The 20,205-nt window shown below is 58.3% G+C and overlaps 3 protein-coding genes across 4 annotated transcripts; 2 read left to right on the top strand and 1 right to left on the bottom strand.

Annotated features, from left to right (window-relative positions):
- Positions 1–416: 416 nt before the first annotated feature.
- On the top strand, positions 417–2,577 carry GSC2 (goosecoid homeobox 2). Its single transcript, XM_047696497.1, has 3 exons — positions 417–672; positions 785–1,038; positions 1,609–2,577. Exons 1-3 carry the CDS (start codon positions 417–419, stop codon positions 1,711–1,713), a joined length of 615 nt encoding a protein of 204 aa, XP_047552453.1. The 3' UTR covers positions 1,714–2,577.
- A 2,371-nt stretch (positions 2,578–4,948) lies between these two features.
- On the top strand, positions 4,949–16,275 carry ESS2 (ess-2 splicing factor homolog). 2 transcript variants are annotated; one of them, XM_047696267.1, is made up of 10 exons: positions 4,949–5,112; positions 6,151–6,319; positions 6,410–6,511; positions 8,543–8,712; positions 8,826–8,943; positions 9,223–9,356; positions 10,169–10,271; positions 11,248–11,367; positions 13,321–13,436; positions 13,954–16,275. In XM_047696267.1, the coding sequence occupies exons 1-10, from the start codon at positions 4,978–4,980 to the stop codon at positions 14,365–14,367; spliced, it is 1,581 nt and encodes a 526-aa protein (XP_047552223.1). In that variant the 5' UTR covers positions 4,949–4,977; the 3' UTR covers positions 14,368–16,275. The 2 variants fall into 2 exon arrangements, with proteins under 2 accessions (XP_047552223.1, XP_047552224.1); XM_047696268.1 differs by having other exon boundaries at positions 11,248–11,357.
- Positions 16,264–18,137, bottom strand: TSSK2 (testis specific serine kinase 2). Its single transcript, XM_047696270.1, has one exon. It carries the CDS (start codon positions 17,480–17,482, stop codon positions 16,394–16,396), a length of 1,089 nt encoding a protein of 362 aa, XP_047552226.1. The 5' UTR covers positions 17,483–18,137; the 3' UTR covers positions 16,264–16,393.
- Positions 18,138–20,205: the final 2,068 nt, after the last annotated feature.

A 20,205-nucleotide genomic window follows, 5' to 3' on the forward strand; every position in this document is an offset into this window, starting at 1 on the left:
ACGAGGAGCCAGGCCTGGTTGCGGTGGCTGCAGGAGAAGGTACCCAGGGGCTGGGCCAGGAGGCGCCAGGGCAACCAAGGGGCTGAAAAGTCCGGGTGGCCCCCGCTCACTGCCCCAAAAGCCGGGTGAAGCGGCCCTCCATGCCTTCCCAGTGGCATCTTCCTGCCCGCGAGTCCTGCCAGCCCTTAAGGGACAGGAAGACGAACGCGGGGCGGAGGGCTTCCTACAGGGGGGCCCCTTCCCCCCGGCTCGGCTGGCTCCCGCGCGCCGATGCGGAGCAGGATTTCCCGCCGCCGCAGTTGGGGATTAGCGCGCGGGATTAGCCCGCGTGGACTCCGCGCTCGGCCCGGGGATTACAGCGCGCTCCCCCCCGACGTATATATTCCCGCGGCGGCGGCGGCCGGGCCCTGGCGGGCATGGCGGCGGCGGGGGGCGCAGCGAGCCGCAGGGGCCCCGGGCGGCCCTGCCCCTTCTCCATTGAGCACATCCTCTCCAGCCTGCCAGAGCGGAGCCCCCCGGCACGGGCCGCCCGCGCGCCGCCGGCCGCCGGTCGCCAGAGCCCCACGGAGCCCGGGGAGCCCGGGGCGCCCGAGGCCGCTCCCTGCGCCTGCTGCTGCTGCTGCGGGCCCCGCGCGGCGCCCCGAGGGCCCCCGGAGCCGGCCGCTGGGCTGGGTGAGTGGGAGCCGGACGCGGGCGCGGGCTGGGGGGTGGTCCTCCAGGGTGCGGCGCGGTCGGGGAGGAGCTCTGCCCCCGCCCCGCGCCTCACCAAGCCCTCGCCCCGCAGGCCCGCGCCTGCCGTGGCCGCTGAGGCTGGGCCCCGCCGCGCCCTTGCCCTTGGCCGCGCCCACGGGAGGTTCGGGGGCGCTGCCGGGCGCCGGCGGCCCCGGGCCGCAGCGGCGCACGCGGCGCCACCGCACCATCTTCAGCGAGGAGCAGCTGCAGGCGCTGGAGGCGCTATTCGTGCAGAACCAGTACCCCGACGTGGGCACGCGCGAGCGCCTGGCCGGCCGCATCCGCCTGCGCGAGGAGCGCGTGGAGGTGGGTGCCCGCCCGCCGCACGACTAGACGGGGCCGAGCGGGCTGGCTTCCTTCCTCCTTCTTTTTTGAAAAGATCGTCCTGGCGCAATGTCCCCAGAGGCCCAAGGACCAATGTGGGGCGCAGGGCCGGTTCCGGGGGGCGGGCGGGAACAGGTACGTGCGGGAAAGTGCCACTGGAACGGGAGGGGAGGCTAGTTTTCCTTTGGTTTACACTTTTTAAGTTTTCCCTGATACATGAGGCGCGCATTCATGCGCCAGACTTTAGGAAACTCGGAGAGAGCACGAAGCTGCAGAAGGGGCATCTGGAGCACCGCGGGGCGCAGGCTGGGGGTTGGAAGGGGTGAAGAGAGACGGCTGGGCCGGGTGGGAAAAGTGGTTCTCGTCCCGCGGCCGGAGCCACAGCCCCCCTCCGCAGCGGTTCAGAGATGGTGGGTGCCGCTGCCGCGTACCTAACCCTCAGCCCTTGTCTGCCCGCATCCCCGCTGGGAAGCTCCGGCCTGCTCCACCTATGGGGGTCCCGGGGGACGCGGGTCCTGGGGCTGGGCCTGAGCGGCCCCTCCTGCTCCTTAGGTCTGGTTCAAGAACCGCCGGGCCAAGTGGCGACACCAGAAGCGCACGTCAGCGACCTCGAGGCTCCTCCCCGGAGCCAAGAAGGCCCCCAAAGACAGCTCCTGATGGCCCTGGTAGCCATTCCTGGTCTTGTCCGCGTCTTCGGGGGGCCGACTAGGAGAGAGGACAGATCTACCCGAGATCGAGCTGAGAGAGGACACCAGCCTCTTCCCATCTGTCTGCAGGACTTCCGGCTTCTGGAGCTAGTGCTCAAGGCAGGAGCGGGCTGCTGAAGTGTGTGTCCCCCCACTCCCCATCTGCCTTGTCACCTGCACCGGGGAAAGGAGGGAACACTGAGCATCTCCATGTGCTCTCCTCTGCAGTGACTAGGGTCGAGAAGATTCCCTGGGGGGCAGTGAGGCTGGGAGGAGGGTACAGAGCAGATCTGCTTCCTCAAGTCCCCACCAACTCCAGGACAGGAACCATCCCTTGTCCCGGGGAGGAGGGGCCAGAATCTTCCTCTCCCTACCTGGGGTATGCTGGCCTCCCTCCTCTCCTTTCCCTGCCTGGGCCATGGGAGGTTTCTGTGCATCCTGGACTTGCCAGCTTGTGCACCGGGCACAGGGCCTTGGCGTCCAGAGCTGTAGGGTAAAAATGCCAGGTGAGGTCACCTCCAGAAGCCCCTGCCCCGCCCCTTAATTCTGTGAGCCTTCTCTGGGTCCTGGGAAATAAACAAGCAACTGCAAAGAGCACAAAAGCCGACCAGAGTTCGAAGCCCGCCACGGCCCTATTCCCCTCACCCAAGGAGTAGGGCCATCTCGCCTTGAAGAGCACAGCCTAGTGAGTCCTCTGTGTTCCCCAGCCACAGCAGACTACCCCACTGATCATGGCCTGGCACCCTGGGAAGTCTGCACTGGCTTCGAGGTACTGCTCATGGGTGGGGATTTCCATGTTGCGTGTCTGCCTTGCTCTCTGCCATCTTGTAGGGGCAAGAGGAAGTTTGATGGGGCCGATGCACCACGCCCCCTGCCAGTGCCTGGGACGATATCTGTTTTCCTCTCCATCATCCTGGCCCCAGGGTGAAAGATGGTGAGAAAATAAGGCTTTGATTCCTCCAATAGGGCCGTACGGTGGGCTCAAGGCATCCAACACCATCATCTGGCTTGGGGATCATGTTCTGTCTCCTTGTGGGTCCTGGAGGAGATGGGCCCCGGGGGCATCTGAAAGGAGACACAGTCCATTCATCAAAGGTGCAGAAGGCAGGTTTACCGCCCTCTAGGACTCTCCAAGGCTGGCTAGCTCAGATAACACAGAGCAGGCGTCTTGTCTCAGCCGGGGCTGCTCTCAACAATGCTGGGGGCCTCCAGGAGAGCGGCACCCCCCTCCACCCCTCAGGATGCACACTTCTAGGGGTCATAAAGCTCTTTGCCCTGGGATACTGCACAGTCTGCGTGCGGAGCATCTCTGCAGCCCGGGATGCCCTCATCTTGCTGGGCTCTGGGACCCTAGCTGCGAGCTGGCTCTTTGTCCTTGTAGGCAGCCACAGTCAGAGCCTCACCTTCAAGGGACCAGTGGGCATACCGTCCTCCTTTCTCTCCTTTCTCTCTAGCTGCTTCTTGGCAGGCTCACCCCTACAAGCTGCCCATTGGCAAAGCTGTCCTGCAGGCTGGGGCCCAGGCATGCCCCTCTCTTGTCCATTCTCCCCTTTATCATTTCCACCTTCGGGCTCCAATGCCTAGCTCTCTGCCACATTTACATCTCCAGCCCAGACCTCTTCCCTGAACTAGATATTACATCCAACTTGTCCCTTTGACTACTCCTCCTGGAAGCACACAGCATCTCAAAATCACCTTGTCGGTTGCAAACTCTTCCACCGTGCAAACCTCCCTCCTCCTATCCCCCACCCACTGTACCCAGGCCAACAGTAAATCAATTTTTTTGTTTTATTTAAATTCAAGTTAGTTAACATATAACAAATCAAATTTACCTTCAAAAACCATCCTAGAAGCTATCTTCTCCACAGGTTCAACTGTAGCAACCTGAGGAAAAGGCTGCCCTCCCTCACCTTGACCACTGAAGCTGCCTCCAGTCTTGTCCACATGCAGCCACTTTGGTTCCTCTGCAATTCCCTCCCCAGAAAAGGCGGGTACAAGTGTGAACCTGCCTCTCTAAGGGCTTCTCATTGTTCCCAAAGACAAAACTCCTGGCCGTGACCCATGAGGCCCCTGCCCCTCTGGTGTCATCTCCCACCTCACCACTCCTTGAACTCTGTATATCCAAAGGTCTTCTCCCTCCTTCTGCAAGGCCTGTGCACCTGCTCTTTCCCTCCACCTGATCAGTGTCCATTCTCTGGATCTGCAACCACTTCCTGACCCCGGGGAAACTTCCCCTGACAGCCCCCTAGTACAAACTCTTTCTTTGTACCCGTTCACTGCAGTTTTATGTTTGTTTGTGGGATGATCTGACTAGTGCCTGTCTTCCCCATTCGACAGGACATGGAGCTGTTAGCTCCACAGGCAAGAACCATCATTGTGGAAAAAAAAAAAGAACCATCATTGTGGAGTTCCCCACTGAATGAAAGAATGACTGGCCTATTGTACTAAATTGTTCTGGGGCAGAACTTGTTTGACATAATTCACAGCCTCTTTTAGGGAAGAAGTGATCATGCCGGAAAAAAGGTTGGGCAATTTTCTGGTCCATTTCAATGAGACCTCTCTTCTGGGAAACCCACTGTGGCGTCCAGAGACCGAATAATTTTTTTAACCATTTTATTGAGGGGCTTCTGGGAAAGGTCGAAGGGCAGGAGGACAGGGAGATTCGACGTCCTCGGCCTGGCCGGAATGTTTCCGGCCTCACAGTCGTCGAAAGGGACCGAATAATTTTTAACCAGACATTTCTAAATTAGACCTCATATTTTTTTTCTTTTATTAGGTAACTATCAAAAAGAAATTGTCTTAGGGTTTTTTCCTTGCATAAAAGTTTGAATAAAAATATTGAAACCGCGTATATAGCTAAAATGTGTTTTTGTTAATAACACGAAGCACACGCAATGATTCGCGAGAAACTGGAATCCCAAGGCCTTTAAATTTCGCAGTGCTAAAATTTTTCAAGTTGAGCGTGAACGACACGCCCCTTAGTTTCGCCTACCACAGCGCCCCCTGGTGCCTGTAGTCCAGATTCGCAGGACCAGAGAGGGGAGCGACGAAGACTACAAATCCCATAAGGGCCAGGGACGGTAGTGACACTACTACGGAGCGCGGGCTGGACTCCAAACGCGCGGCTCTCCCATTGGTGAACTTTGCAAGCGCCTGCGTATTTGGCACAGTCCCGCCCCTACTGTCTCCCGACGCTATTACGTACCTGCGCCACCCGAGCGATCCTGGGATAGCGATGGAGACGCCCGGCGCATCAACCCGGGCTCTCTTGCTCCCAGCCGCGGCCGGGCCCGGTAGGAAGCGCGCAGCAGGAGAGGTACGGGCTGCGACAAGCAAGCAGCGGGTTCTGGATGAAGAAGAGTACATCGAGGTAAGGTCTAGATGCGACGGTAGCGAATTCTGGGTCTCTCCCCCGCCTCGCGCTTTTCTTGGGTCCTGCCTCTCGGATCGTGGCACTCGTACTCTTGCGGAGGTGGAGCGGCCCGAGTCCGTGCTCTTGGGGTGTGGACAGTCGGAGAGCCAAACAAATACAGTGCACAGAGAGGTGTCCTTGATGGTGGAGGCAGCATCAGTGTTGTTAGGAGCAAGAGAGGACGGCTTTGTTCGTCGAGGCAGCATCAGTGTTGTTAGGAGCAAGAGAGGACGGCTTTGTTCGTCGAGGCGGGGGGTTTCAGGGAAACAAGGTATTTTATTAAAGCGTGAATGGGCATGTGGGAGGATGGTGGCAAAGAGGACTTTCTGGAGAGTCGTAACAGCAAATGCAGAGGCTGGAGGACTTGGAAACAGTCTGTTGTTGCGTCAGCACCATTGCATTAGTGGGCGTCGGAGGATCCTTGAAGTTGGTCTTAATACTGTAGCAGACATGCAGGAAGAGGAGCTGGCAGGGAGATTGGAGGAAATCAGTTTGGTTTTGGACTTGTTAAGTTTGGCAGGCCTCTGGGATAGAGAGGCAGATGGCATTAGTGGATAACTGGGTGCACAAATGTGCAGCTTAGGAGCAAGGTCTGGCTGGAGGTAGATTTGGGAATCTCAGCCAGTGCTGCTGGTGGGGGTGACAGGCTGAAATCATCCAGGTAAAGGGTTCGCATTGGAAATAGGAGGCCTTGGATGGAATGAAGGGGCAACACCCACCTTGGTCCAGCTGGTATGGAGATGGAGCCAGCAGGAGAGATGAGAGTGACCAATTGTGGGAGAGAGAAAAGTTTTGTGGAAACCAGATGAACGTTTAGTTAGGTGTTGCATCAAAACTACAGGGGTTGCTCATCCTCATTAGAAAGTGCAGCTAAGCTCAGGGGATCCCTGGGTTGGACAGAGGTTGGGGGCCCGGCAAGGACCGTAGCATGTACATTGGTAGACTGAGGCAGAAAAGAGGCAGATGTGAACTCTGACATTTATTGACATCTGACAGGGGCTCCAGACAGTCATCCAGAGGGACTTCTTTCCTGATGTGGAGAAGCTGCAGGCTCAGAAGGAGTACCTGGAGGCTGAGGAGAATGGAGACCTGGAACGGATGCGTCAGATTGCCATCAAGTTTGGCTCTGCCCTGGGCAAGATGTCCCGAGAGCCCCCACCACCGTGTAAGGGTGACAGTGGTTGGCTGAGAGGGGAACTCCTGCTGAACTGATGCCTTAGGCTGGCTCTAATCCCCACCCCCTTTCTCCTTCTAGATGTGACTCCAGCCACATTTGAAACTCCTGATGTGCACACAGGCACTGGAGTGGTGGGCAGCAAGGCCCGGGGCCGGGGCCGAGGCCTGGAGGAGGGTGATGGTGAGTGAGTGACTGGTTGGGTTTACCTGTGAGTCTCATCCTTTGTGGCCCTGAGGGTCTCACCCAAAGGCAAATCACATCTTGTCCCAGAGAGCTTTGTTGGCCTGAATGGCAGCCCATGGGGTCAAAGAGCACTGGTCTGAGAGGCAGGCATGGGGCAGTTCTCTGAGCCTCTGGCCCTTCTCGTGGAATGGAAATCTTGCCACCTCTCTCACCAGCCTGCTCACTGTGTGCCAACCCCTGCCCAGTAGGCTTCATATGCCTTGAAGGGCCCCTCTCCTGCTGTCATCTTAGGGCCTCCGGACCTCTGCCCTTGTTTCTTCTGAGTTAGTCACTTACCCTGGATAGCTGCATGCCTCACACCTTCTCTCCCCTCAGGCCTCTGCTCAGATGTTACCATTCAGGAAACCCTTTCATGACCCCTCCCTCCCCCACCAGCATGCCTTCCTGCCTGGCTTTGTTTTCTCCCTGTAGGACATGGCCTCCTCACCATGAGATCTTCTTTGTCTTGCCTCTGTGTATATATTCCACACCTAGGACAGCACGTGACATGTTGTGGGAGTAGCACAAACAGGTTGTCTTTCATATATATTGTCTTTCATGTATATTGGGGTGTCATGACACGAGCCAGCTTTATGAAGGACTTTTTCTAGGGAAGAGCATTTGGAGCCCTGTTGGACATAAGTGTGCTACATGCTATGGGACTTTCTCATGATCAGTGGTCACTCTTGTCAGTAGAACATTAGTGCCCAGACAGACAAGATGCTTGCTGTTCTCTACTGGGTTCTAGTCTATTGCATGCTCACGCAGATGCGCTGTGTGCTCACGCAGATGAGATATTTTCTGCTTCAGAATCCAGCTTGTGGCAATGCTGTAGTCCATCATGTTGTGTCCTTGAAGCTTGACCCAGTGGAGCTTGATCGCAGCTCCACTGCGATGTGGCAGGTGAATCACAGGCAACTTACAGATTCTTGTTATTTATTTATCAAATTTTTACTCTTATTTATTTGAACGAGTAAGCGCAGGTGTGAGTGGGGAGGAGGGGAGGAGGGAGCGAGAGAATCTCAAGCCAACTCTGTGTGGAGCGCAGAGCCCAATGTGGGGCTCGATCTTATGACCTTGAGACCACGACCTGAGCCAAAATCGAGAGTCAGATGTTTAACCGACTGAGTCACCCAGCCAACCTTCAGATTCTTTTTTTTTTTTTTTTTTCGTTTTTTAAAAATGTGCTTGTTGGTAAATCTAGGAATCACTTCAGTAACCTCAGTGGTAGGTACCATCAGAACGGGGTTTGAGCCCTTATCTTTCTGACTCTGGGTCTTGAGCTTTTAGCCACTGTGCTTTGTGCAGTCTAGGAGGTAGTAGGAGGTCAAGACTGCCAGTGGAACGGAAGACAAGGCTCTCCCTGTGATGGCCCAGCTGGAGTGTGTCCCACCGTGCACAGTGCAGTGGCACCACCTCAGTGGGGGTCCCCCTTTCTGTGGTGCTGGGTGCGATGGGTGGGGTTGTGGCCCAGTGCCTGTGTGGCTCCATCTGGAGCGCTGGATCCTCTGGGGTCCCTGCCCTCTGGGCCTGCTAGCAGGTCGGGAGGCTTAGGGGACAGCCATCCACCCGTAGCACAGGTGCCAGGAGGGGAGGAGCAGGCGGGGAACGAAAGCCCAGGGATGGTGGGAGAGATTGGGGCATTGGAGGTAGGTCCTAGGGACCGGTCCACTTGTGGCAGGGCAAGGATTACCATGGCCACCTGTCTCTGACCCCTAGATGTCCCTCTTCCTGCCTGAGCGAGACATATATTTCACTTGACATCCGGCAGGCAAGGAGAGCCCCTGAGTGCTCCCTGGGCAATTGGTGGGGGGCGATTCTGCCCCCAGGTGGGGAGTTGTCAGGTAGCACGGGCCGTCACCCACAGATGCACAACTAGGGTGAGGGTTCCAACCCTGCTTATGGGGTAGCACGGTTCCTGGGACTGAGTGACTACAAAGTGTTCATTGCTGCTTGTGGTTGTGTCACCCCACCTCTGCCCCTGAGCAGGAGAGGCCGGAGAGGAGGAGGAGAAGGAGCCCCTGCCCAGCCTGGATGTCTTCCTGAGCCGGTACACAAGTGAGGACAATGCCTCCTTCCAGGAGATCATGGAGGTGGCCAAGGAGAAGAGCCGGGCACGGCACACGTGGCTGTACCAGGCCGAGGAGGAGTTTGAGAAGGTGTCCTTGGGTGCAGGGGTATGGGCATCCTCTGTCAGGGTAGAGGGAGTCCTGGGGCCCAGGGCACAGTGCCTGGGGGCCTCTCTGACCCTCACTTTCCCCCTGTGATGCAGAGACAGAAAGATAACCTTGCACTTCCGTCGGCAGAGCACCAAGCCATTGAGAGCAGCCAGGCCGGCGTGGAGACCTGGAAGTACAAGGCGAAAAACTCCCTCATGTACTACCCTGAGGGTGAGCAGGCGGGGCTGGCAGGTGGCATGGAGAGGGGCTGCATGTTTGTATCCGGCCTTCAGGGTGTGTGTGTCTGTGCTCCCTGGGCCTCGGAGGGGTCCTGCTCTACCTCTGGGCAGAAGGGTCTGTGTGTTGTCAGTGAGGGAGTGGGGCTGCCCCACGCTTTGCTTGGCTTCATGCTTCTGTTCACTGGGGCATCTCTCTCAAGCCTTGAGTGTGGGGCAGTGATGGGGCACCTCCCACCCTCTGACACCTTGCCACCTCTCCTCGATATGCCAGGCGTGCCTGATGAAGAACAGTTGTTTAAGAAGCCGAGGCAGGTGGTGCATAAGAACACTCGCTTCCTCAGGGATCCCTTCAGCCAGGCCCTGAGCAGGTCCCAACTGCAGCAGGCTGCCGCCCTCAACGCCCAGGTGAGTGGCCGGGGCTGGCTGTGGGCAGCCTTAAATTGGTACCGTTCTTGGGTTTGGGTGGAGCCTAGCAGCATGTGACTATTTGGGGCTCCTGTGTGACAGGGTCCTGAATCTTTTCCTGTCCTGTATGGGCTTCCACTGGGGCACTCTCTTGGCCAGAGACATTCTGTAGGTCAGTTCAGTGCCAGCTTCCTAGGGGACGAGGACATGAGAGAAGAGAGGCCACTGGGAGCCAGCCCAGGCCGGCCAGACCCACACCTGTGCGTGGGTAGGGCAGGGGTAGATGGTGTGAGCAGGCTGGGGTAGGGTGAGGCTCAGTGGGGTGGACAGCAGAGATGTCTGAGCTGGGGAGTCATGGTGCACTGGCGACTCCAGTGGTCATGGGGTTGAAGTGGGAGAGTCAGGAGGTGGGGAGACTATTCTGGAGGCTTCAGCACATGCCCTCTGGGAAAGGTCAGAGCATATAAACCAGTAATTAGTGTGGCTTCCGGTCAAGGCCTGAGTCAGTAGCTGCTGAAAGCAGCTTGTGTGCGTGTGTACTGAGGCCAAGGACCCTGGCCCGGCCCTGCCCTGAATGGAAGGAGGGGGAGCTTCCCTCGCTCTGATGCCTACTCTGACAGGTCCTCAAAGTCTTTGCAGGGGCTGGAGTTCTTCCTCTCTTTCTCCAAAGGGGAGGTGTGTCAACCCCTGAACTCTAGGATTGCCCCAAGGAGGGGAAGCATTGCCAGCATGTTCCTGTGCATTTGTCCACCAGCTAGCTGGGAAGGGCAGGCTTGGGCCTCCCTGACACTAGTCTCTCTTGTTTGTTCCAGCACAAACAGGGCAAGGTAGGCCCTGATGGCAAGGAGCTGATCCCCCAGGATTCCCCACGAGTGGGCGGATTCGGATTTGTTGCAACCCCCTCTCCTGCTCCTGGTAAGAAGTGAACCCGCTGGCAGGCTGGCCCCCCGATAGTCCTGATAGGACTGCCTGTTGGGAGGTGGGCTGCTCAGGTGGCTCTGGGCCCTGTTGACTCTTCTCCAAGTCTGCCGCATGCTTTGTGTAACTCAGAGACCCTGTGACCCACCTGTGCAATGACAGGGCTGCACGGAGGTGTGGGTGGGCTGAATGCTCAGGTGAACTGACCTGAGATACACGGGACCCAGTCCATTGAGCCTAGCGGTCTTCCTGCCTTGCCCTAAGCTTGGCAGGACAGACTGGTTTTGCTGAGAACCAGGGGTGTTGGAGCTCTGCTCGACAGATAGGCTGTGGTGAGCATGCCGAAGGGCACAGGGGGAGGCTGGGCATAGGGGCATAGGGAAGAGGCTCCGGGCCCCAGCCCTGCATGTGTTCATACAGGAGGTTTATGAATCTTGGGGGACAATCTCACGGTGCAGTGATGCACGTGGTGTCCTTTCCCACCCTCCACCCCAAGCACTGGCCTCTCTGTGTTCTGGGCTGCTGGTTCCTATGATACAGGCCAGGGTATACGGAGGCACTACAGGTTTGCCCAGGGTCCTGGCAGATTTGGGTGCTCTGAAAACCTTCAAATGTCCCCTCCTTTGGGGTGGGGTGCCATAGCAACCTCCAGTAGGCCCTGGTGGCCATGTGCTAGGATGGGAGCCTAGCTGACCCAGCCCATCTTCTCTGGGGAGCCCCCTTCCTAGGCTAAGCCCTATAGCTATCAGGGCCTGGGCCCATCCTGGGCCTAAAGTGGTCTTGGTGTTGTCCTCTCAGCGGGCAGAGGAGCAGGGGTTCCAGAGTTCCGGGGAAGGAGAGTGGGCCAACTGCCAGCCTTCATGTTGGTTAGCTGGGACATGCATGGTGGGAGCTGGCTGTCACAGGAGGGAGGGCCTGGCGGTGCCTCCACCTGTGTCCCCTGGCCTGAGGTAACCGAGCTCTCCATCTGCAGGTGTGAACGAGTCGCCGCTGATGACATGGGGGGAGGTTGAAAATACTCCCTTGAGAGTTGAGGGATCTGAAACCCCCTATGTGGACAGGACGCCAGGGCCAGCCTTCAAGGTGGGTCAAGGTGGGTCACAGTGGTCCCCACATGGGACCCTGGGTAGACAGTCTTTGGAGCACTTGTGCCTTGATGCACAAAGAATGGTCTAGCTGCCACTGGTCAAAGCAGAAGCAACAGAAGGGCTGAGCTATGCTCCAGGCTGCACACCTGTGTGTCGCTGCACTTCTGAAGAAGACCAGGGCACTGAGGACAGGTGTGGGGCGAGGGCACCAGAGCCACAACCCTGTGAGCCTGCAGGGTCGGGCCGGGAAGGGCCTCAGAACTCCAGTGTTCTGTGGGCTGTGCTTTGTGTCCTCTGAAGATTCGCGTGCTGGCAGAGGACGGCCTCTGGTTACAGGAGGGCAAGCACCAGGAGGCAGCAGTCTTGTAGAATCTTCAAGAGTGTGGGGTCGTGAGGCCTGGAGCAGGTAGGGCAGGGAAGCTGTGTGCCAGGTGGTTGGTGGAGATGGGGTGGCCTAGGATGGCCCCAGAGAGGCTTTGAGAAGGCAAGGCACTCTGGTTTGCACACAGCTTGTTGGGGAAACTGAGTGGCTGGCATAGTTTGGAACGAGGTGGAAGAGAAGTTGCTGGACGCTGGGAGCATGTGGTCCTGTTTTCAGGGTGCTGGGCCAGCAGTCCCAGCCTGGAACGCCAGGAGATGGCAGCAGGCAGAGGGCAGTGTTGCTGAGAGCAAAGGGCGTGGGGTTACGTCACCTGCTCTGAAATCCCAAAGGGTCAGGCATGAAACCTGGAATTAACGTCGGTCTGCTGCTTAGGGAGCTGGGTTCGAGGCTGTCTTGAACCAGTCCCTCTAAACACTTGCATTATGTAGTTTGAAACGCAACAGAGAAAGAGATCTCGCCGACTGTAGCAGCAGAAATTGAGGACAACCAGCAGCACCTTGGCTTTCGTAAGGAAACCATAGGCTAGTGCTGCGGGCTCGCAGAAGGAAAGTCGGAGGGTGTGGGCCACGCCACAGGCCTCCCTGGTGTAGCACTGCTCTCATTTCGAGAGGGAACGCATGTCCACACAGAACATGTGCAAATCATTTTGGCATGTTGGTTCTTACATTTGTCTTGGACACGAGAATGACCAAGAAAAACCAGAGAGAGGCGGTGCACCAGAGGCATGGGGCTGCAGGAGGCTGCCCTGGTCCCGGTGCCTACTGGGCAGCAGGGAAGAGCTTCTGAACAAACATCCGTCCAAATCCAAATTCAGGGTATGTGAGCGACGACAGTTCAAATCGTGCTGAGCAGTAGACTGTAATCAGACACAAAGTGCCTGATGTGTATCGCAGAACGAGTTCCCCAAGTGGGAGAGTTAAGTGCAGAAAACAATACACGTGAACAATGAGAGGAAAATAGTCAATGCTTAATCTGGTGTGAAGGTAGGAGGGAGTAAACCAAAGAGGGAGGGTCACGAAGGCCGGGGGTGGGGTGGGCGGATAATACTATACACAGTGGTAGACTTAAGTACAGCCAAAAAACCCCCAAAAAACATGGTAAGTAAACATGAAAGCGAGTAACAGAAGGCGTTTGTATGGCAGAGCTTTACAGAACTGATGGGGGAAAACTGTAAGGAAACAAACTAGCACTCAAATAGAAAAATAGGACAAGATCAATTTTGGGAAGTTCTGGGAAGAAATACAGAAGGTCAGTGGGGGGTTAAAGTCAACAAAGGGTTTAATCCAGTAATCAGAGGGAAGCAGATTCAAACAAGACCCCCTTCTTTCCTAAAAGACCATTGGAGGTTCCTAAGTCTGCACCGCTGGCTTTCAGGGAACCGTGACGACAGGTGGGAGGCCTGGGCCTTTGGCGGGTGGGCAGTTCAGGCGAGCTGGTCAGCAGCTTTCGGGGGCTTTTAGGGAGACAGCAGTGAGCTGTGAGGATCACAGGGCACCATGGGAAAGAGGCAGGTGCCCCAGCACCAAGGGGCTGGCTGGCTTGATGGCAGGCCAGCCACACACTTGCTGCCTTGTAGATCCTGGAGCCCGGCCGCAGGGAACGGCTGGGGCTGAAGATGGCCAACGAGGCCGCCGCCAAGAACCGGGCCAAGAAGCAGGAGGCCTTGAGGAGAGTGACGGAGAACTTGGCCAGGTGAGGGGTGCCTGACCTGCATGGGGTGGGCGGGGCGGGGGGGTCTCTCCCTATTCCCACTTGGCCACGGCCTCTGCTGTGTGGATGCACGGTGTGCAGGCAGGCCTGGGGGCTCTGGGGTGGGTCCTGTGGCACCTCCGCTGGTACGGGCACGGCCTGTATGAGCCAGGATGCAGGGCCCCTCTTCGTCTTTTCCTTCTTCAGCTGCTTCCTCAGCACATCCCCAAGAGGCACCTTTGGGCTCCTTATCCCTCTGTGAGCTCCTGTCAGCCCTGTGGAAACAGGTGGATCGTTCTCCTTGGAGAGAGCTAGGGTCCATCGCAGTCCCACGTCCAAGGGCAGCTCCACAACTTGACCTTAAGTTTGGCTACACAGCTATGTACTAGGCCATTGGGTGTCCTCAGCTCATAATGACCGTGCATCTCCCACGAGTGTTTGTGGGGCCATGGGAAACCCTGCTGCTGGCAGTGCCCGGTGGAGCCTAATGGTGCCTCTCTCCCCCCCCTTTCCACCCCAGCCTCACTCCCAAAGGCCTGAGCCCAGCCATGTCCCCAGCCCTGCAGCGCCTTGTAAGCAGGACAGCCAGCAAGTACACAGACCGGGCCCTGCGGGCCAGCTATACCCCGTCTCCAGCACGCTCGACCCACCTCAAGACCCCAGCTGGTGGGCCTCAGACCCCCACGAGCACACCGGCTCCTGGCTCTGCGGCACGCACCCCCCTCAGCCAGGACCCAGCCTCCATCACGGACAACCTGCTGCAGCTCCCTGCCCGGCGCAAGGCCTCAGACTTCTTCTAGAGCCAGGCCCGGGTCGGGCCTGTGGGAGCTTCGTGGAGCCTGCGGGGCAGCTGCCCACTCAGCAGAGGACTCCAGCCTTCTGGGGACCCGGGCCCGGGCCAGAAATGGTGACTGACTGTCCCAGGAGCCACTGAAAAGATGCTGTGCCTCAGGCAGGCTGGCATGAGACTTGCCCCACGGCCCTTGGGATGTATCCCAGGGTCTGGCAGATAACTGTTTTCTATCAGACCCCTGCCTCTTTCTGTCTAGCCATCATTAAAGAGCACCTAGCACAGTCTGGCAGGACCTATCTCTCTGGCCCACTCTGCGTGGCCCTTAGGCCCCCTTCCCCCTATGCTGGAGACCCCCTGTACCACATCGTGGTCTCAGGACTGCAGGCCTCCCTGGGAGGAAGCTTCTGGGTGAGGTGAACTTGGAAATTCAGGGTCTCTGGCCTTTCCCGCCACTCCTTGCATTGCTTTCTGTGGCCCCTCTAGAGCTTGGAACCTGCCTTCCACACTGAGCTCACAGCTCGTTGGGCCATGCTCCCCAAGTTCTTTCCCCCTGAGGGAAGGAGAGAGTCCTTGAAAGTTGGGCCCCTCAGGTTCCCCTGGGGCTCTGGGTCCAGGTTTGCAGCCTCAGCTGGGCCTGGCCTGCATGGTTTGCTGGTGACAGAGTTGCGTGGGTCCTACGTGTCAGACCATGTGGTCACTTTGAAAGTGGCCTCAATGTCACCTTCTCCAAGCACTTGGTCTCCAGCTCAGGGGGTCAGGACTGTCTTCTCTTCCTGCCCTTCCCTGTCCTAGTGCTCCAGGCACCACCTTCATACACTGTTGAGTCACGAACAGGAGTTGTGAGTAACAGTAACCCAGGCCATACTGTCAAAGAGCAATGGGGCCAGGCTCCACGCAGACCCGAGAGTGCCATGTGCACCACAGGCCACAGGCCACACTTGCCTGTGACCTTGAGGGCTTTGGTGCCCCAGGAGGCCTGGGCCAGCTGCTTCACCTGGAGGTGGGAAGTCCAAGCTGGCTCCCAGATGGGTCTGTTCAGGTCTTAAGTGGGGTCAGGTCATGCTCTCTAAGGGGCTTGCACAGCTCAAGGAGACAGCCTGGAATCTGCTCGGACCAGAGTCTTTCTTCTTTTGAGCATACCCAGCCCTGCCTGGGCCATGGTCTTGGGTTGTCCTGCATGGGTCCTTGCTGCCTTCGTGAGTGGTGTGTTCCCTGGAGGTTTGCTGGGGCCAGTCGCCTGCCTAGGCACCCACTAGTCTGCACTCGACCGTCAGTTCCTGCCCGTTTCCAGGGGGCCAAGCCCTGTAACTCACCAAGGGGGCTGGGACTGCACCAGGACTGCCCAGGGGGTCAGGAAAGTATGGCCATTGGTGCTTTTACCCCATAGGGAGGGGGAGGGGTGGACCACAGCGGCATGGAGGCAGACAGGTCTGAGTGGGTGGGAGATGCAGAGGGAGATGCTGTCTAGGGAAGGCCACTTAAAGGCCAAGCACTGGCCGCCCCTGAACACTGGCTGGTGTATGGGGTGGATAGGGAGGGCTAAGGAGGGTGTGGCTGAGATGTCTGGGCCGGGACTGTTCTGGCAAATGAAAGGGCACTCAAGGGGCCAAGGTCACTGATCTCAACCACAGGAATGGAGGGAGCGGAATATATGGAGAAAGGGTCAGTCTGAGGGAGTGGGATGGTGCCGAGGTCAGGGTGGGCTGTGCTGGGCCTGAGCCAGACAGACACATGCAGCCGGCCAACCCTGGAGGTGCTGGGTCCGGGGTGGGTCAGAGGGAGATGGTGGGGGCCTGGCTGTGGGCTGCGGCTTAGGTCTTCTTGCCCACAGGGCCTCGCAATGAGTCTGCCTGTGCCCAAGCACCAGGCCCTGCGCCCCTGTGCTGGAGACCCCCACGCCGCAGGAGGGGTGGTTGGCTGAGTCCTAGAGAAAAAGACTCCTCACGGGGCACTCTTAATGCTTGTACACACTTTGTGGTTTATTTGGTGGTCAGTAATTAATGTCTTTGCTACTAAGTGGAAGAAAGCTAATAGAACGTAATCAAAATAGTGGTTTAATTGACGGATTTTACTTGTTCCTTGCACCTGTGCCTTCTTCAGCTCCTACTGCCTATTTAGTTTATGTGGGCGCGCACCACGCACCACGCCCCCCGGGCCCTCCGCACCGCTAGGTGCTCGCTTTCCCCACCTCAGCTCCGGTGCCATGATGATCTTTTGCCTTGGAGGACTCGGCCAGCCTGTCCTCCATCTTGTCCTCGTTCTCAGGCACCACCAGCAGCCGGTGCTGGGTTTTGGCCCCCAGCTTATGGTCCGGCCGGTGCTCAGGCCGGTGTTCAGGCCGTGAGCCCGGCCGGGTGTCCAGTTTGCATTCGGCCCGGTACTTGCCCTCACCCTCCCTCTTGAAGGAGGCCGAAGACATGGCTTTGGGCTTGGGTGGCTGCAGCCAGGAGTGGCTGAGGATCTCGTCGATGTGCAGCCGCCGGTTGACGTCCGGCTGCAGGATGCGGTAGATGAGGTCCTTGCACTCGCCAGTCAGGTTCTTGGAGCGGGGGAAGTCCACGCGGTGCTCCTTCTGGATGCGCAGCATCTTCTTGATGTCGGAGTCGTCGTAGGGCATGGAGCCGCAGACCATGATGTAGAGGATCACGCCCAGGCTCCAGATGTCGTACACCTTGGGCTGGTAGGGGATGCCCTGCAGCACCTCAGGGGCCGCGTACGCCGCCGACCCGCAGAAGGTCTTGCTGAGGATGATGCGGCCGCTGCCGTCCCGCAGGCAGCGCTTGGAGAAGCCGAAGTCAGACAGCTTGATGTTGAAGTCCTTGTCGAGGAGAAGGTTCTCGCACTTGAGATCTCGGTGGACGACGTCCAGGTCGTGGCAGTACTTGACGGCTGAGGAGAGCTGGCGGAACATCTTACGAGCCACGTCCTCGTGCAGGGCTCCCCGACACTTGATGAACTCAAGGAGGTCACCCTGGACCCCGAGCTCCATGACGATATAGATGCGCCCATCAGAGGTCTCAAAGATCTCGTAGGTCTTGATGATGGAGCGGTGGTTGACGGTTGCCAGGATGTCCATCTCCCGAGGAAGGAATCTCTCCACAAAGTCGGTGGGCGTCTTCTTGCGGTCGATGATCTTGACTGCCACGTTGAACTTCAGGCGCTCAGAGTAGGCAGATTTGACTTTCGCATACGACCCCTTGCCAAGATTGATGCCCACGATGTAACCCTTCTTCCTTAGGACTGCGGCATCGTCCATGGTGCCAGGAGCGGCTGGCGGCGCTGCGCTCTACATCCCCTCCCCCTGTGGTCCAGCGGGCATTGTCCTCATTTACACTGTGGGGAGCCGTCTGGCTGGGCTGGGCCTGGACTTGGAGGGGTGGAACGCTCAGCATTGTCCCCGCGTGACTTCAGCATGTGAAGTCATAAAGCCAGCCTGCCGGGAGTAGGGACTGAGCTGGGGGAACCGGGGCCCCTGGAACCCTGGAAGCCAGGTTGGCCTAGCAGGAGTGCCCACTCCCCACCCGCTAGAAGGAAGACGGCACCCAGGACTGCGGTAACCCTCCCTGCTCCTCCTCGATGCGGTTTCCTTGTCATGAGTCAGGCCCAAGGAAGGGCCACCCAGGTCAAGCAAGAGTGCCGGCCCCATGCCCATTTCCTTCTCCTGTCTGTGTGGATTGACCCTGCATTGGCCCATGTCCCCCTAGGGCTGATGGCCCGCAGCTGCTCTGGAGTGTGAAGAAAACCCTCTCTAGGACTTGTGTCCTTGGAGCTGGTAGTGCCTGAGAGGAATGGCGCTGGTCTGGCCAGCCTTGTGAATGAGAGCAGCTCCTATTCGGGGTGGAAGGCTGGGCAGAGGAGTGCCACTGTGGCAGGCAGGGCGTGTGTGGGCTGGGAGGGCCAGCAGGGCCCTGGGCCCTAGACTGGCAGATGCGTGTTCCAAGGTCTGGGGCCTGCCTGGAGGCCAGGCAAGGCCTCAGTCAGATAGAGAAGGTGGTGAGGCATCCAGGCAGAGAAGAGCCTGGGAGAGGTGATAGCGTGTTCTGAGAATTGCTCAGTCTTACTGTGTGGAGGGAGGGTGGAGGAGAAGGGAAGTGGCGAGCAGCCATTTCAGGGGGCCGGAAGAGCCAGGATCCAAGTCACATTTTAAGATGGTCCCTGGCAGAGTGTCTAGAGAATGGGCTTCAGGGGGAGTGGAGGCCAGTGCCTTTGACCACATGAGAGGAGGCTGGCTCAGGGTGGACCTGCAGGGACTGAGCGGCAGAGGGAGACAGAGGGTTTGGTGCGCTGACCCCTGAGTGGGCAGGGCCTTGGCCAGAGCTTTGGTGATGAGGGTCCTTGTAAGATCAGGCTCGGGGACGGGGCGGGGCGGGGGGGGAACGGAGGTCCTGAATTATGTCACTCTAGACCTTTGTGAGGAGTGGGCATGTGGCCTGGTGGACCTCTGGGATTTACATCTCTCAAGCTATCATTTGCACCAGAAAGCAACATGAAAACCCTTTTGTTTTTGCTTTGGGGAATGTGGCATCTTGTGTGTGTCTCCTTAGGTGCTCGGGAAGCCCTGCTGCTCCTTTGTTCTCCTTCACAGGCATCCTGTAGCCACACGTGGGCATGCCATGTGCTCTGTGTTCAGGGGAGAGGGGGAGGAGGAGGAGGCCTGCCTCTGTGTGGGTGGTCGGGAGAGGAGGGGATGGAGGGGCCAGTGTGCAGAGGATCTGTAGGGCCCCGCCAGGTTGATGAGGGGCAGGACACGCCAGGCAGATGTACAGACCCACCTGGGGCACACGGGGAGCTCCCTGCATCTGGAGGTTCATGTGGAAGCTCTCCAGGGCGGGGTGGCCGGCGTCCAGCCCCCCAGCAGCCACAGCCTCCCTGAGGCCTGCTCCCTGCTCTCTGGGGCTTCTGTTGCAGTGGCTTTGGCTTGATGCCTGCTCTCTCCTGGGATGTCTTTGGCAGCAATGACCAGAACCTTTGCCTCCTGGGAGGGGTTGGCTAGGAGGACTTGCAGGCCAGGACCCAGGAGCATGACAGTCTCCTCGGCCCTTCTCCTGCACTCCCGAATATTCTATCTGGGGCACCCCCTGCATGTCGGCCTTTTTAGCTGACTCTGCTGACCCACCCGTTTCCCCCTTTTTTTGTGGATTCTGCTTCCTCATATTATGCCCTCGCCCAGGGCCGTGTGACTTCTTTGGCTCCCAGGGGCCCGGGGTGGGGGGTGGGGGGGAGGAGGTACGAGCTGAACCTCTGGGGCAGGGAGCAGGTGGCTTCACCCAGCACACCCACACCAAGGCAGGCCCTCCTGGTGCATTCCGGCGGGGAAGTGTTCCACTGGACCTGCAACCTCCAGGGGCTACTCCCAGCTTGTAGCCCTGTGCGTGGGAGAACTGGGGACTCTGGCAAGGCCACTTCCCTCAGAGTTTCAGTTTCCTCCATTTCTCCACTCACCCTATAGGCATTTGAGGGTTGGTTCCAGATGCTGGGATTGTCTGATGAACTAGACAGGACCCATGCCTTCCTGAAGCCCAGAGGACAGGGAGCTTCCATGTCACACCAACCACTCAAATGCCCAGTGGCAGCAACCTTTGGCACGGGAACACGGGGCTGTGAGGGAAAAACTGGGACTGGATTTAGGGAGGCTGGGAGGGCTGAGGTCTGAGGAGTTTGCTACATGGAGGGGGACGAGGACCTGCTAGAGCTCATGATGGCTTGAAAGGACACAGAATGGTGGGAATGTGCAGGGAAGGGAGGGAGCCCTGCAGACCCTGGAGGCCATGGTGAGGGTCTTGATCCTAAAGCCTTAGGGAGGATCATCGAAGGGGTCTGATCCAGGGCTGACCCTGGGAGTGGCCCGGAACATGAGGCCACCTGGGGAGGAGTGGGCTTTAGTCACCTGGGCCACTACTCTGTGCTGTGTGATCTCAGGCAGTTGCCCACCCTCTCTGAGCCGTCTCTCTACTTGTAAAGCACACAGTAGATGCTCCT

The sequence above is a fragment of the Lutra lutra genome, chromosome 12 (assembly GCF_902655055.1).
Source record: "Lutra lutra chromosome 12, mLutLut1.2, whole genome shotgun sequence".
Lineage (NCBI taxonomy): Eukaryota > Metazoa > Chordata > Mammalia > Carnivora > Mustelidae > Lutra > Lutra lutra.

Coding starts and splice junctions, on each gene's coding strand:
- GSC2 (XM_047696497.1), top strand. CDS start 417: ATGGCGGCGGCGGGGGGCGCAGCGAGCCGCAGGGGCCCCGGGCGGCCC. Junction 673..784: donor GGAGCCGGCCGCTGGGCTGG/GTGAGTGGGAGC, acceptor CTCGCCCCGCAG/GCCCGCGCCTGCCGTGGCCG. Junction 1,039..1,608: donor TGCGCGAGGAGCGCGTGGAG/GTGGGTGCCCGC, acceptor CCTGCTCCTTAG/GTCTGGTTCAAGAACCGCCG.
- ESS2 (XM_047696267.1), top strand. CDS start 4,978: ATGGAGACGCCCGGCGCATCAACCCGGGCTCTCTTGCTCCCAGCCGCG. Junction 8,713..8,825: donor CCGAGGAGGAGTTTGAGAAG/GTGTCCTTGGGT, acceptor CCTGTGATGCAG/AGACAGAAAGATAACCTTGC. Junction 11,368..13,320: donor AGCCTTCAAGGTGGGTCAAG/GTGGGTCACAGT, acceptor GCTGCCTTGTAG/ATCCTGGAGCCCGGCCGCAG.
- TSSK2 (XM_047696270.1), bottom strand. CDS start 17,482: ATGGACGATGCCGCAGTCCTAAGGAAGAAGGGTTACATCGTGGGCATC.